The sequence below is a fragment of the Pinus tabuliformis genome, chromosome 8, assembly GCF_031772625.1.
Source record: "Pinus tabuliformis cultivar Carrire ecotype Pingquan chromosome 8, CPIR1, whole genome shotgun sequence".
Lineage (NCBI taxonomy): Eukaryota > Viridiplantae > Streptophyta > Pinopsida > Pinales > Pinaceae > Pinus > Pinus tabuliformis.
In genome coordinates, this window is record NC_142294.1 from 1,874,218,124 (window position 1) to 1,874,235,726 (window position 17,603).

A 17,603-nucleotide genomic window follows, 5' to 3' on the forward strand; every position below is an offset into this window, starting at 1 on the left:
TTGCTGGTAGTTGGGGTTCTTCTGGGTGTTATGCTGGTTGTTTCGATGACCGTCGTGAAGGGTTTCACTCATCTACAACTCTAATATTTGTTGTGTGCTTCTGCTGTTTATTAGTTTGTTTTCCTACTTGACCGTTCCCCTGGTTATCTATATTTTCCTCTATGTTTTCCTCTTTCAGGTTGCAGCCACAAAGGACTGGTTCCTTAGCTCTGTTTGTCACTGACAAGGTAAATTCTCTGTCCTTGTTATAGTTCTCTTCGCATTTTTGGGTTTTTGCTGAGGATAGCTGCTCCTTGTGAGCAGGGGATTTTCCTTGTGGCTGCGACCTGGTCTCGGATTTCTCATTCCGACGTCGTTTGCTCCTCTGGTAAGCTCTCAACCCTCTCCTTATGGTTGCACACTTTCCGTTTCCATTTTGTATGCACAGGCTTTAACACCTCTCTATGGGTGGTGTCTGTAGGTGAAGGGTGATTTCGGACGCCAGTTTTCAGGGATGTTGCTTCCTTGTAAAACCCGGTAGGGTCGTTCCTTGTCACTAAGATGTATCTCGTTTTATTTTTGTTCAAACTCCAGCATTCTGGTTGTCTAGTAGTTGTTTTAGACTCTGAGAGCCTCAGCTCCTCACTTGTTGTTAAGTTATCTTGGGTTATGCCCTTCTATGTAATGTATTTTGGTTCCTGTAGTCGTTAGGTTTGTTTCTAGGTACTCAAACCATGAGCTAGTTGCCGGTTGTTTTTCTTAATGCGACTTGTTCCACCTTTGACTGTGGCTATTCTGGAATTTGTAACTTATTCTTATGCAAATTGTTATTTGAAAAGGGACTTTGTTTAGATAATGGTGTATTACCTAGAAATACAGTGCGGTCGTTTTTAAAGTATGAACTGTTGTTTCTGTAGTGATCTCTCCTTATCGCTTGTTCACCCTCCGTGGGCTTACTGTTGTTTGTTGTTTGGAACTGAAATCTCGCTCTCTGTTACTTGTATGGCTTCAACTGTTGTTAGTTCCGTCTTCGAGACACTCTGTAGTCAATTCGCCGGTAGAAAATAATTGTTTTGGAAAAGGAAAGAAAAGAATAAAAAGTCTCTGCTCTTTATCGTTGCACACAGTAATTAATTAGAGGATAACCAGTTAGTTGTAACTGTGATTCATTTCTCTGTTTGGGTCAATGCACACAGTAATTAATTTAGAGGAGATGGAAACACAATAATTAATTTAGAGGAGATGGAAAGCTATAGATAGACACAGGGGTTCTGCAGAAAATAAATTCTTATTTATTTTTCCTTCTGTTCTCTAGTCGAACCCTTACAAAATATGAAATGTTTTCTTTTTTACTATTTCGAGACGGTTTTGTCTTAACTGCTCGCAATTGTATTTGCAGTTGTATGTGTAGTTACATAGTTATAGCAACTACTTTTGGTTTTTCTTGCTCTGTTGGAATACATTTTGTACGTAAGACAACTGAAAATAATAAAAAGAAAACAACAGAGAAAGCAATTGTATTTGCAGTTGTATGTGTAGTTACATAGTTATAACAACTACTTTTGGTTTTTCTTGCTCTGTTGGAATACATTTTGTACGTAAGACAACTGAAAATAATAAAAAGAAAACAACAGAGAAAAGGCGGTTGTAACAACCTTTATCTGACTATGACACTCTTAATTGCTATTGAACTAACAAATTAAAGAAAAAAAACATATAAGTCCCTAATTAATGTCTTGACCAGTAAATGAAAATGAAACTAAACCATGAAATGTGAACCTGTTCTTTTTAACTGAGACCAAACACCTCAGCCATGACACCCTCAGCTGGATGCTCTTGCATCACATACACCAATTTTCTGTGGGGGTCTCATACACCAATTTGGTGTTTGGCTGCACGAAGGTGGGTCCCTTGTCCCACAAACAAGGGGGTCTCATACACCAATTTGGTGTCTAGCTGTGCGAAGGTGGGTCCCTTGTCCCACAAACAAGGGGTTTCATACACCAATTTGGTGTTTGGGTGCGCGAAGGTGGGTCCCTTGTCCTACAAACAAGGGGGTCTCATACACCAATTTGGTGTTTGGCTTGGCCTTGACCTTAAAATTGGATAATAATTATAATAATAATAATAATAACTTGTTTTGTGTGGTGTCAACCACTCTTTGGGCACTCCTCATACTTATTGCCACAAATTTCTCAAACAAGTCTTTGGCCTAGTAAGTGGTAGTCTTGGATGCTTCCACTATTCCAATAACATTTGTTACTGTCTCTGCAAATATAAGAGTAACTTGAAACAAATATTGTATTATGTACCATAAAAATAATCATTCATTTAAAACTTTTAAATTAATTTAAAATTGCAATTTACACTTTATTACCATCACAATTTTATATATAAAAAAAACTCAATAATATTTTTATAAAAATATTAAAAAATATCAAAATAATAAAACCATATGAGAATTACATATACACTCTATTTCTATGCTTTACAATTTCAAAATGATACCTCTCATCATACATTTGAAAAATCCATAAGAAAATGTAACTTTTTAAATAACCATTAATATTTGTCAAACCCATCAGCTAAACAAAAAAAATTAAAAAAATTATTCCCTCGTACCAAAAAAGGGGCAATTTCTTAATAATAGTTTAATTTGTCAAACCCATCAACCATCTCATTTTAGGCAGATTTATCCAACTTTAAGGATATCTACTATACAATCATGAAATTTAATTGTGTTTGCTAACTCGAACTGAACTTGAGAGTAGTAATTTAATTGTGTGTTATTGATTTGGGGTGAGCAGTAAAATGAAGTGGAGCCCTTCGATAACACAAATTTATAATCGAGTTAAAAACGATTTACTATTATAGTTCCGGATGGTCTTAAAATGCTTTTCTTTGTCCAATTCTCGTTGTGTCATTCTGTTTCCCGATTGTCTCGATAAATCCCCCACCTCTCCCCACCTTGAAAATTAAAGCAAAAGGAATTTCTTCTTTAACAGTCAAGACATTACATCACACACGCCATTTTAAACCATGAAAGGATATTACCATGAAAGGATATTACAACTTAAAAAGAAAAGACCTAATCGGAACAAGGAAGTTACATTTTTTCCTAAAAAGAAAATCATGATATTATAATGAGGATATATAAAACAAAATGTTCAGATAATTTTGAAAGAATTTGATGAAAATCTTGATTACTACGGATAGATTGTATCTCTTTTATAAAAAAATCAAGTTGAACAGATAACCATCATATAATATGTACACAGAATACAGGTTAAAAGCAAGGAACCTACATGGACCGAGTTCCCTAATTGGCGACGCTAATTTAAACAAATGAAAGGAAATTACAACGTAAAGACGCAAACCCTGAGTGGAACAAGGAAATTAGGAAATCACAACGTAAAGATACGAAACCACCTAAGTGGAACCAGGAAATTACATATGAGAAACAAGAAACCTAATTGAAACAACCTTCTCAGCCCTTCCAACTCTCTGTTTCCATTATTTCATACAAAGGAGAGGTCCATTCAGGGAATTGATTTTGGTTGTATTCCTTCCATTCTTTCCACCATTCCATGAAGCTGCTTCCTTCCAAGAAAACATCGGAGGAAATGTCGCGATCATTGATCAACCTTGTCACATAACCTTCAAACATTTCAAGGCTTTCCAGCTTTTGGTGTTGGCCCTGTTCCAGGATTTTCATTTCTTTCAAAGCCTCTTCGACATGTGCCCAAAAGCATGAGTCCTGAGTGAGGGATGCAAGCTTGGTGCGACCGCTCCGACCTCTTGAACTGCGAGTGTTTTCCTTCTCTTCCATCCATTTCTGAAGAACTTTATGACGAGTGGGTCTTCCATCTGAAAGATAGTTGCCTTTACCATTAGACATGCCATAATAATGTGCAATATCCAGAGGCTCTACAAGTCTTCTATACGCAGTGCCAGCATTTATCCACTTATTTTGGGATTGGAAATCACTTGGCAATTCATGACCCTCCCATGCTTCAATAATGCCATCCCAGAATATCCCCAGACTTATCCTACGCCCATCAGCTTCTATATCCGGAAAATTGTCATGGTTCTTCAAGGTATCATAATACCCGATGCAACCCTGTTTCTCACAACGCTCTTTATACCACTCAAGCTCTGCCATAGTACTTTGCTTTAGGCTTAATTCAACAGCTAACTTAGCAACGTTTCTTCTATGCTTGTTTTCCATGCTTCCTGCTATTTGTAGGGCAATCTGTGCATGATCATCCTGCAAAACGTTGACATCACCGATTCAAGAACACGGTTGAGTCTCAGTTAGTGAGGCTAAAGAAGAAAATAAAATTCAGAAATGCAGATAAAAGTCAATATCACATTATAATTTAATATCAAACTCCTACACCATAAAAGACAAGAAAAACTTTTAGAGAAATTTTCACTGAAAAGATTTAAAGGTTGTTATGAGGAAGAGGAAATTAATATTTACGTGAGCTCCGACACCAAGGGCTTCCAGTTGCAATGAAATTCCCATCTTGTAAGAAGATTCTGAATCAGGTTTTGCAGTTATTTTCCCACTGATGGACATTTCTACGACATGATTCAAAACATAACCATACTCTATATGCTCTGAAAAGCAGTCATGTACAATAGTATCATAAGATTTTTCGTAGCTTTGCAGTGTCAAATGAAGAATCTTCAAAACGGTCTCAGAATTATCAATACAAGCCGCCCCCTCGCTTGAACAAAACATGTAAGTGCCAAAAGGTCTGTAGGGGCTTCTCTTGACAACTCCATCTGACTCCCTCAGAGAGTCAGGCCCATAGTTTGTTACTGTATTATTATACTGCAGGACAATATTAAGAAGGGTCCTACAGGCATCTTGAATAAGAGAATCAGGTACAGTTTTACTCTCATTAGCCATTATGCATTGCCAATAAGGCAAAATAGCAATCAAGGGCTCAGCGATTGACTCAAGTGGTGCAAGGAGTATTCGAGGAACGATATCATGCTGTGAAACCACGTGCAAAAAGTTGCCTGCCCAATTTTCACGGGCAACTGCTTCAACAAGTCCTACATCCCCCACTAAAGGACTTCCAAATGTTATGCAAAAGGGAGAACTTTGCCTGAGCCTCTTTTCCAGTAGCCATAGTGTAGCCAAAGTTGCAACTGCCCCTCCTAAGGAATGACCCACAAATATAATGGGTTTCAGCTTCCTTTGTTTTGAGTCCGTATAAACCTGCATCTGTTTGGTCATGAAATACATCAACACAATGTCATTATTTTCCTTATCCTTTTCAAAAATTTCATCTCTAATCAGGGAAGAAGCAATCACTCTTTATGAAACTCGAAATATAAATCAATTTACCTTTGTTTGGAAATCTGTGTTCTCCATAATATGCAGGAACAACTGAAGAGCTCCCTGATGAACGCGAGCTGGTTGAGCATCATTACCCTTGAGGCAATCAGAGAAGACCTTGTTGTCAGTTTGTATATTGCCCTCTCCATATTTGCTCTCCTTGACAATAAAACCTTCTATTTCATGAAACGAAGGGAATGCAACATAGACAACGCCTTCATATTCATTTAGACTATAAGTCCCTGAGTTGTTTGCAAGAAGCGACTCTTCCCAAGTCTTGGACAGTATTCCGTACGAAACCAGAAAAGTTGCAATCTCCTGATTAACAGTGAATCTGCACCCAACATTTCTATAAATTAGCACTACCATTGAAGGAGGCCAAATACCAGATTATTGGCTCTGCGCCTGACCGTATCCATTACTGGGCCAAATAAAACTCGCGTTCCTAATTACAGACCATACCATTATTTACCACAATCCCATTCAAGAATATAAAATAGAGCCCATCATTTTATCACTTCAGAAACAAACAACGAATACGCAAATGTAAAGTATTACGTGCTAAATAGGCGCCCATGGTATGCACCAGCAGCTTGAATCAAACCCATTGAAATTAACACCGGAATAAACATAAATTCACCCTAAAATCGGACCCAACTTCAACTAAGCTCTATATTACCCACTGTAAAATTTCTAAATTTCCCTAAAACGAAAGCAAACAACAGTAAAATACAATCTTTTACCTTCTTAAAAAAATATTCTCACTTTCAATTGAAAATATACACGCAATATTTTCAAATTGGACACAATAAAAACGAATATGATTTTACAAGTTCATAATTCCCCGAAACCACATTTAAAGAAGGTTTAATAAATGCATACTTCACCTTAAAAAAAATGCTAATCTCACCTGTCACTACCAATCCATTTAAAATATACACAAAATGATTTTAAAGTTGACACGTAAGCATTTATCAAAATGTAAAGAAAACAACAATATTTTGGAAAAACGAAATTTGAGAGCTCATTCTTACAGCGGGGTAGACGACTCTGCCTCCATTTGATATGCTGTTGCTTCACAATTCTTTTGGAGTTTCCTTAAGATGCACCCAGGCGTGTGTTTATTTATAAGCACCCAGGCGTCTTTTTATTTATAAGTAGGAAAAGAACCCCGAGCTGTTTATTTATAAGTAGGAAAAGAACCCCGAGCTTAACTCGAATGCTGGTTCGCCAAATATTCGGCAATCCAGAAAAGAGAAGGAACAAAGCAACGTCCCGGAAACTCAATAGAATGAGGTCTGACAGGATATGCAGCAAGGAAATTGCGGTTGTGATGCCCGGAAAGTCAATGGAACGAGCGAATTGTCGTTATCGATGCTTCAATTTTGTTATAACTATAATTACCGACAACTTGCAGTTCGTCTTCCCGGAAAAGATAGCCCTTCGTGGGGCCCATCGCGAACGTAACGCGAACTTCATTTCCAACCGTTATTTATTTTATTTAAAGAAACTTCCAAATTCCTTCCCGCCTCTAGAGGGAACGAAGTTTAAATTTGAAAGATACTTTTTTGGGAAATGGGATAAAGATGGGGACATGAAATTTGAAAATAAATAAATAAATAAATTTTATTATTATTAATTAAGATTGTAATTAAATATAGTTTATTAATGTTAAGGATTTTATTTTAAATTTTAATTAATATAATAGATTTAATTTAATTGGATTAGTGATTTTTTTAAATAATGATATTAATTATTTTAAATTTATATATAATAATTATCAAATATAAATTATAAAATAATTCATAAATTTTAAATAAATTAATATTAATTAATTAAAAATAATTGACAATTAATTATATTAATATAACTTATTTAAAAATCCATTAAATTCTACTTCAATGATTATGTTTGGTGATTGTTTTTTGCTAAGAATTTCAATTCAGTGATTAGTTAGAGGAGCAATGGAGATATTATAGAGTGCTGGGATTTTCCTTTGCGGAGCCTTGCCAAGCGTTGCGACTGCAAATCTCTCGTTGGTCTCAAACATCAATGGAGTACTTAGAAGCAGCGTAGAAGAGATCTATTTTATTGGGGCAGTGGGCGTGGGACCTTAATGAAAATGGAATCAAGGCCAAAAGATTCAACAATTGACTTAAAACTTGTTTCAATTATAAATTAATTTACCCTTGCTTGGAAATCTGTGTTCTCCATAATATGCAGGAACAACTAAAGAGCTCCTTGATGGACGAGAGCTGGTTGATCATCATGACCCTTGACACAACCAGAGAAGAACTTGTCGTGAGTTTGTATGTTGCCCTCTCCATATTTGCTCTCTTTGATGATGAAACCTTCTATTTTATTAAAAGAAGGAAAGGCAACATATGCAACGCCTTCATATTCATTCAGAGTATAAGTCTCTGAGTTGTTTGCAAGACGTGACTCTTCCCAAGCCTTGGACAGTATTCCGCACGAAACCAGAAAAGTTGCAATCTCCTTATCAGCAGTGAATCTTGTTGGAAATTTATGATAATTTCAAACAAAAATGAACAGAGAAACAATGCTCTGTTTTAACTCAGAGAATAATACTCTGTTTTTGCACAGGGAAGCAAAAGAAAAATGTTTGATGGAGAAGAACAGATTTTTCCACACACACACAAAACTTGTATTCATTAATAAAAGATTGCCTGTTACAGACTTCTTCCTCTCTCAGAGGGATTTACACAAAAGACTTCCACAAAAAAAAAAAAATACTCTGTCCCTCCAGAAAATTTTACACTGCTGTGTAAAAATTTCTTTACATTCACCAAAAAAAATTTCTTACATTCAGTCGCCCTGCTGGTTTTTTACATTGCATTTTCAACCAAAGTTTACATTTGCACTACTGCGCATTCCTATTTGTTTCAACGAACCACTAAAACTTCACGCTGCTGCGTTTTTTTTGCCCTCTTTCATTTTTCAACAACATAAAACAAAAAACATAACATTACATATCTTATTTGACTTGTGCCGTGTAAAAAAAAATTTACATCCATGAATTAAAATAACATAAATGCTTTACCTACATTCTATGACTACCATACATTTCATTAAATCCTTCAGCATGGCGATATATTAATTTTCGGATTGAAGGTACTTCAACATTAATTAATTTACTGGCAGTCAAAATAATTTCATTTCACGTCAACTATTAAATGCTCCAAGGTGCAAGTCTGATCATCAACTGTTGATGTCAATCGAACGACTGACACAATTTCTCCGGAGGTCCCATTTGCATGAACTTTACCTACCGGGGGATTGGTGGTTTTGAAACAGTTCCCGTGGACACGCGTCAACAGGTGAGTGTGATCGGAGCCCCCTTGAAAAATACCACGCTGCGTGAAAGGTGGTGCGGGGAAAATTGTTGGTGGTTTTGCAGTCGCCGTTTACTGGCGGCTTCCGGCAACACGCAGTTGAAAGTATATTTCAACACTCCCCTTTACTTTCAACTGCTGGGTTATCAGTGATACCCAGACATTTCCTCAAAAATTCAAAACTTTTCTGCCCCAATGGTTTGGTCAAAATGTCTGCAACTTGCTCCTGAGTTCTGCAATGTTCTAAAATAATTTCTCCATTGTTCACCAATTCCCTGATGTAGTGAAACCTTGTGTCGATGTGTTTCGTTCTCTTATGAAACACAGAATTCTTGGATAATGCAATAGCTGAGCTATTGTCACAAAAAATCACCGTTGCTTTTACTTGCTCTTGGCATAAGCTCCTTAACATCCTTCTCATCCAAACTGCTTGACATGTTGCTGCCGTAGCTGCCACATACTCTGCTTCTGCTGTAGACAATGGTACAATAGGTTGTTTTTTAGAAGCCCATGAAATGGCTCCTGAACCCATGTGAAAAACATAACCGGATGCGCTTTTTCGATCATCTACACTTCCAGCCCAATCACTATCAGTGTATCCAACTAAATCTGAACATTCTGAAGTAGTATATAAAATGCCAAATCTTTTAGTACCTTTAACATACCTCAATATTCTTTTTGCTACCTACCAATGTGCTTCTTTTGGCCTCTCAATGAATCTGTAAATTAAACTAACAGCAAACATTATATCAGACCTAGTTGCAGTCAAATACATGAGGCTGCCAACTATGCTCTTGTACAAACTAGGATCAAAATCCTTGTTGTTGTCCTTTTTTCTAAGTTTTAATCCCATTACTGTGGGAGTGATTGCTGCCTTGTTGTCCTACATATTAAATCTTTCGAAAACTTCATTAACATATTTCCCTTGTGAAATAAAAATCCCATTTCCATTTTGTTCTACTTCTATTCCTAAGAAGTATCTCAGCAAACCCATGTCAGTCATTTCAAATTCTTCTTTCATGACTGTTTTGAAATTTTCAATGAGATGATCATCATTACCTGTGAAAATAACATCATCAAAATTTAACACAACAATTAGTATTTTACCATCATTTTCTTTGATGTAGAGGGTGGGTTCTCCCTCACACTTTTCAAATCTTTTTTCCAGTAGACGGGAATCTATCCTACTGTACCATGCTCTTGGTGCTTGCTTCAGCCCACAAAGAGCTTTCTTCAATCTGCACACTTTGTGCTCTTGGCCTTTCTTTTCATAGCCTAGAGGTTGTTCAATGTAAACCTCTTCCATTAACACTCCATTTAGGAATGCTGACTTCACGTCCATTTGGTAAACTTTCCACTTGTTTTGTGATGCTATGTATAGCACTGCTCTCACGGTTTCCATTCTAGCAACCCGTGTGAAATTTTCCTCATAGTCTCTCCCATACTACTGCTTATATCCTTTGACAACAAGTCTTGCCTTGTGTCTTTCTATTTTGCCTTCAGCATTACTCTTGGTCTTGTAAACCCATTTAACTCCAATGACTTCTTTTCCTTTTGGTAGTTCAACCAAATCCCATGTCTTTTTTCTTTCTATGGCATTAATTTCCTCATCCATAGCTTCTATCCATTTCCTATCCTTAACTGCATCTTCGAAATGAATAGGGTCATCAACATGACAATATAAAGCAAATAAAGAATTCATACCTTCATTTTCTCCCTCTTGTTCATAAATTTCACTTAAATTTCTGAACTTCTTACCTCTTTCATTTGGTGTGCAAGTGTTTGAAGAAGCACTTGAATTTCCTCCTTGTTGTGTGCTTGAAGAAGCACTTTCATTTCTCCTCAAGGGTGTCTCTTGCTGCCCTTGTGTTTGTGCTGCTGTTTGGGGATGTATTTCAGCCATCTCCTCATCATCTTCATCATGAGACAAACAGTTTTTAACATTCACTGTTTTCTCTATACTTCCATCCCAAGTTTCCTCCTCAATCAATTGAACATCTCTGCTCACAAAAAACTTCTTGGTAGATGGGATATACAACCTGTAAGCTTTGGATTATTCACTGTATCCAATGAAAATACATTTCTCCCCTTTGTTGTCCAACTTCTTCCTTAGCTGATCTGGAATGTGTGCATAGGCCACACATCCAAAAAATTTCATGTGGGTGACTCCTTGCTTTCTCCCACTCCATGCTTCTTCCGGCACTCTGTTCATCACTGCTTTTGTAGGACACCTATTCAAAATGTATGCTACACAATTTACAGCTTCAACCCAATAATCATTTGGCAAATGTTTTGCCTTTAGCATACTACTCGCCATATCCATGATGGTCCTATTCTTCCTTTCAGCAACTCCATTTTGCTGCGGGGTGTACCTAGCTGTAAATTACTTATGAATTTCATTTTCTCTACAAAAACGTAGAAATTCCTTGGAGATATACTCACCTCCTCTATCAGTTCTTAGAACTTTGATATGCAGCCCGCTTTGGTTTTCCACAAGTGCTTTGAAATTCCGAAATTTTTCAAACACCTCACTTTTGTTCTTCAGGAAATAAACCCTAGTTTTTCTAGTAAAATCATCAATGAATGCTAGAAATTATTAGCTGCCTGCTAATGATGGAGTTTGCATCGGTCCACATAAATCTGAGTGGACAATCTCTAAGGGTGCTTTTTCCCATATGCTTTTCCCGGTTGGAAAAATTTCTCTGTGTTGTTTCCCCAAGATACAACCTTCACAAAGGCTGTCCGGTTTCTCTATCAATGGTAATCCTCTTACCATTCCTTTTCTACTCAACAAGTTAAGACCTCCAAAGTTGAGATGTCCAAATCTTAAGTGCCACAACCAATTTTCATCCTTTGATACGCTTTGGAAAGTCTCTTGTGTCACTGCTACTATTACTTCTTTATTTTTCAAATCTGCCTTTATTCTGAGAGGGAACATCATGTTCCTTGTCATATTCACTTCAGCAAAACATCGTTTGTTGGGTGCTTTATCCATGATGGTGCATACATCATTCACAAAGAAAACATTGTACCCCTTTTGAACAAGCTGTCCAATACTTAAAAGGTTACACTTCATTCCAGGAACATAATAGACATCTGCTATGGTTTTCTTTTCACCTTTCTTTGTAAATATTTTTTCTTCTCCTTTTCCCATAACAGAAACTTTACTATCAGTGCCAAGTGTGACTTGTGACTGCACACTCTGATCTAAATTAGAACACAAGGCTATGTTTCCTGTCATATGGTTACTGCAACCGGAGTCTAGAAACCATATATCTTCACTGTTTGTTTCAGCCATGTTACAAGCTAAAAGCACATTATCTTGGCTGATATTTTCTCTAGTGATATTTGCACTAGATCTATTATTTATATCATGCTGCTTTTTCCTACATTCATTTGCATAATGCCCATATTTTTTACAATAATAACATTGGACATTGGATTTTTCATACCTTTGTCCTTGAGCATGATGTTGTCCACTTTGTTGACTGCTGCCTTGGCCTTGGTTCTGATTTGGATTGCTGCCTCTTCCTTGAGCATTTCTTGGACTGTTTCTTCCACCTCTGTTTTGGCTTCTGCCTCTTCCTCTCTTGTTTCCTCTGCCTTGATCTCTTCCTCTTCCAAAGGACATCTGGGTCTTAAAGGCTTGCTCTAGAGATGAGTTTTCATTTCTACTCAACCTCTGCTCATGTGTTATCAGTGATGCATGTAGTTCATCAACTGAGAAATTTGTGAGGTCCTTTGTCTCTTCTACGGTGGTGACAATCACATCAAACTTTGAGGGTAGGATCCTCAATAGTTTCTCCACAATCCTCCTTTCTTCAAGAATTTCTCCATGAGATCTTATCTGTGTGACCGAACCAATCACATGAGTGAAGAATGAGTCAATATTATCTGATTCCTTCATGCATAGATTCTCAAAATCTCTCCTTAGCAACTGTAGTTTGGCTGTCTTCACTTTCTCCATGCCATGATAGGATATCTTGAGAGTTTTCCATGCTTCTTTGGATGTCTTGGCTGTTGCTATCCTTGGAAACACACTCTCATGCACTACTTGATACAAAAATACAAGGGCTTTTGAATCCTTCTTCTTATTGCTCTTCAACAGATCTTTCTCTGCCTGAGTTAATCTGTTAAACTCAATTTTCATCTACTGGTTTTTCAAATCCATATTCAACAAATTCCCATAAGTCTTGGGAAGCAAATAAAGCTCTCATGGTTATTGCCCAATAGTCATAGTTTTTCCCATTAAACTGTGGGAGCTGAGTATTAAAAATACCCATGCTAGTGCTGGTGTTGGTGCTGGAGCCAGCCATTCTTGCACTTTAAAACTATGCTTCAAATACTTGATTGTGTATTTAAAAATCACTGACTGTTTTGAACAGCGACACAGAAAAAAAACTTTGAGAAATACCTGGATCCTTTCTTAACTGTGTCTTCACTCTGCTGGAGAAGCTGCTGCAGCAAGAAATCCTTCCTTCAGCTTCTTTGACACCTTCAAAGACCCTGGACAAGCTCTGATACCATGTTGGAAATTTCTGATAATTTCAAACAAAAATGAACAGAGAAACAATGCTCTATTTTAACCCAGAGAATAATACTCTGTTTTTGCACAGGGAAGCAAAAGAAAAATGTTTGCTGGAGAAGAACAGATTTTTCCACACACACACAAAACTTGTATTCATTAATAAAAGACTGCCTGTTACAGACTTCTTCCTCTCTCAGAGGGATTTACACAAAAGACTTCCACCAAAAAAAAATACTCTGTCCCTCAAGAAAATTTTACATTGCTGTGTAAAAATTTCTTTACATTCACCAAAAAAAAAATTCTTACATTCACTCGCCCTGCTGGTTTTTCACATTGCATTTTCAACCAAAGTTTACATTTGCGCTACTGTGCATTCCTATTCGTTTCAACGAACCACTAAAACTTCACGCTGCTGCGTTTTTTGCCCTCTTTCATTTTTCAACAACATAAAACAAAAAACATAACATTACATATCTTGTTTGACTTGTGCCGTGTAAAAAAAAAATTATGTCCATGAATTAAAATAACATAAATGCTTTACATACATTCTATGACTACCATACATTTCATTAAATCCTTCAGCATGGTGATATATTAATTTTCGGATTGAAGGTACTTCAACATTAATTAATTTACTGGCGGTCAAAAAATAATTTCACTTCACGTCAACTAATAAATGCTCCAAGGTACAAGTTTGATCATCAACCGTTGATGTCAATCGAACGGCTGACACAATTTTCCCGGAGGTCCCATTTGCACGAACTTTACCTGCCGGGGGATTGGTGGTTTTGAAACAGTTCCCGTGGACACACGTCAACAGGTGAGTGTGATCGGAGCCCCCTTGAAAAATACCACGCTGCGTGAAAGGTGGTGCGGGGAAAACTGTTGGTGGTTTTGCAGTCGCCGTTTACTGGCGGCTTCCGGCAACGCGCAGTTGAAAGTATATTTCAACAATCTGCACCCAACATTTCTATAAATTAGCACTACCATTGAAGGAGGCCAAATACCAAATTATTGGCTCTGCTCCTGACCATATCCATTGGAAAAGAGCCCCGAGCTTAACATGATTGCTGGTTCGCCGAACATTCGGCAATCGAGAAAAGAGAAGGAACAAAGAAACGTCCCATCGCGAAGGAAAAAGATAGCCCTTAGTGGGGCCCATCGCGAACATAACGCGAACTTCATTTCCAACCGTTATTTATTTTATTTAAAGAAACTTTCAAATTCCTTCTTGCCTCTACAGGGAGCAAAGTTTTAGTTTGAAAGATACTTTTTGGGAAATGGGAAAAAATGGGGACATGAAATTTGAACATAAATTTAAAAATAAATAAATAAATTAAATTTATTTATTAATTATCACTGTAATTAAATATAATTTTTAATAATGGTGAGTTGTATATTTTTGTATTAAGGATTTCATTTTAAATTTTAATTAACATAATTTATTAATAATTGGGAGTTGTATATTTTTGTATTAAGGATTTTAATTTTAATTTTAATTAGTATAATAGATTTAATTTAATTATATTTGTGATTTTTTTTTAAATAATGATACTGATTATTTTAAATAGCTTACTTTGTGCATGCAAATACAATAGTGGCTACAAATATATGTGGATTAATATCTCTTTTCTCATGAGAGTGTTTCCACTACTTCACAACTTGTATTAGGGTATAAAGTTTATTGTTGTAGGTAGGGTATTTAAGAACCACCCATAAAATACTTTAAAATGGTAGCATACAAGCCTTCTCTCTTCATCAATATCGCTGCTCCCATAGCATACCACCTCACATCTATCTCCACTTCGAAGGGGTACTGCAAGTTTAGTAATTCTCGAACTGGTGTTTGAATTATCTTCTTTTGTAAGTCCTCAAAGGACCTTTGTTGAACCTTTCCCCGCTAGAAACTCTTACCACTCATTGTTACAATACAGAGTGGTGTTGCTACTGCTAAAAATGAGGCTATGAATTCTCTCAGGTACTTCATAGCCTTAATGAACCTCCTAACCTCATAATCGTTAGTAGGCATTGTTGACACACAGAGGAAGTGACCCAAGGTTCAGGAATGTGCCAACAAATCTCCCTCAAATACTGGAATTTTCAACGCCTGAAAGTAGACGAGGTCTCACATTAGGTATGTTGATGGGTTTACAGAACCTTTGAAGGTTATGCAAGGAGACAAGGGAAATGGAGAAAGCTTTGGCTCAAAGTAACCTAACCCAAACTAGTGCAGTTGTCATATGTAAGATGCAAACTCATTAAATCGAAATACTTTCATAAACCCCTACTGCACATATTAACAAATTCTAGCATCTGCAAAAAGTGTTAGTCGCATATATTATACAGTTTAGACAGAAAAGTAATTATTCGACACATCTTCATCAAGTACACAAAGAACTAACTCCAACATAAAATAGTTAGAGGAACATGGTTCATTCATTTGTGCAGTGACAGTTATTTACAACACAAAATATTTATACAAACAATAGCCAAAAACCTCACACAAGCTTCATAACCCATCATTTATTCCTCCCATTGACGTAAAGCATGTAAACAACAAAACTATGAATCTAGAACAAGACCTTCGAATAGCTCATTTTTATATTAAATATAAAAATAATAAATATACAAAAACTCCATATGTCTGTGATGAACCTCGGTATTGCAACAAGAACGCTGCAACTCCCAAGGCTACCAACTTTAATTATCAACTTGGGGTTTGTACAAACTTAAGAGGTATCGATACAATATGTGCAACATACATTGTGTCATTCCTTTGTTTTCATGACGTAATGGAGTGCATGTACTGAAATCAAATCCTAAACTAATTGCAAAAAATAAAATGCTCGAAATGGAAACCTTAACCTATTGCAAGAAATAAAATACAAGGAAAGAAACCCATTCTAATTGCATAAAGATCATGAACTAAATGTAAAAAAAACCTAACTTAACCCTACATGTGATGATTTAAACTAACTAAGCATGGAATCTGATATAGAGAGTGCTAACTGTTGTGTGCATGAATAAATATAAAATAACTTTTTCCTTTTTATCTTTTTGCTTGAAAAATGTGAATGCTAATCTTGCTTGGTTCTTTGGTAGGGGAGACAGGTGTGGAGGAAAATGAGTACAATGGTTCATATGGCTTGGAGGGGAAGTAGGGGCCTAATCCTGTCTTCTAGTGATGATTTTTCTCAATTCGGGCTCAAAACGGACCACTACAGGTTTTCCTACACAATGTACTAGTTCTCCTACAGGATCCCCTAATTTACTACAGGATGTTAGAGATTTACTATACGAAATTATAATTCATTGAATGACCAAGAAAATCAAATCCAAATTAGATGGGACATATTTTGTTATTGACTAGGATGTCTTAGATCCCCATTCCAAGTGGAATCACTCAAAAAGACCTCTATTAACCCATGCTAAAAAATAGCAGAAAATTACTAGTCGAAAATCTAGAAATTCGAGAACTAGTGAGCTAGTAAATCTATAAAATGTTTAACCTAATCAAGTGCAAATAAAATGGGGTCTTTTTTTTATGAACTAGAATGTTTTTGTGATCTAATGCAAGTGGAACCAACTCGATTGAAGCTCGTTAGCATGTTCTAAAAAATAACAGAAATTTATTTTTCTTTGCCACAAAGGAGTTACAGAAATCTAGATTTGGGAATAAGAAAACTAATCCAAGTAGCTCAATGATTACTATGACCTTCCAAATCTTTCTCAAGGATGAAATGACGTTTGTGATCCTGCAAAAGAACTAATATCAACCATTTAACCCAATCCTACAACAAGAAATCATTAATACTAAATGCAGAAATAGAAAGAAATATAAACAAGAGATGCATGTGAATAAGAAGTGAAAAGAATGAAAGAAAATGATGCAAAAGGGCTCTGAGGCTTCTGGGATGGCCAAGACCAAGGAAACCCAGAGACCTATGGAGGAGAACAAGAATTAGAAGCTAAACGTGACACAAATCTTCATTATTTTCATCAATACAATTACATCCCCGCAAGAAAATACAATGGGGCTGCAGAAATACGAGTTCTCTCCACAAGAACACTAATGAAAATCTATCCCTAGAGGAAAATTCGACTTGGTGTTTATACAAAATGATTAGGAATCATTCCCCATGAATGGAGGAAGCTTTCCACACCAAAATCCCTAGATTAGGGGATCTGGTTCCCAATACTAGGAATCTACATTAAATGGCAGGGAACACATTCCTAGATTTTCTCAATCATTGGAGTTCCACAATTTGTGCCATAATTCCATAATATCTTGTTGATTTATTATTTGATAGTGATCCTCCTATAGTAGAGAGCAAGTCCCTAAATTATCTCCTCCTCCAAATCTTCATAATCTGCCCAATATTCTCGTAAT

The 17,603-nt window shown here is 36.4% G+C and overlaps 1 protein-coding gene across 1 annotated transcript; it reads right to left on the reverse strand.

Moving 5' to 3' along the window:
* Window positions 1-3,240: 3,240 nt before the first annotated feature.
* On the reverse strand, window positions 3,241-6,516 carry LOC149243844 (lipase-like PAD4). Its single transcript, XM_089374640.1, has 4 exons — window positions 6,367-6,516; window positions 5,342-5,666; window positions 4,463-5,218; window positions 3,241-4,246 (listed from the first exon to the last, which is right to left on the reverse strand). The coding sequence occupies exons 1-4, from the start codon at window positions 6,390-6,392 to the stop codon at window positions 3,467-3,469; spliced, it is 1,887 nt and encodes a 628-aa protein (XP_089230766.1). The 5' UTR covers window positions 6,393-6,516; the 3' UTR covers window positions 3,241-3,466.
* Between the last annotated feature and the right edge of the window lie 11,087 nt (window positions 6,517-17,603).

Bases quoted from the DNA above. Each gene is read 5' to 3' on its own strand.
- LOC149243844 (XM_089374640.1), bottom strand. From the start codon at position 6,392: ATGGAGGCAGAGTCGTCTACCCCGCT. The intron at 5,667-6,366 runs GTAAGAATGAGC...TGTTGGGTGCAG, and splicing joins GCAGAGTCGTCTACCCCGCT to ATTCACTGTTAATCAGGAGA. The intron at 5,219-5,341 runs GTAAATTGATTT...ATGACCAAACAG, and splicing joins ACACAGATTTCCAAACAAAG to ATGCAGGTTTATACGGACTC.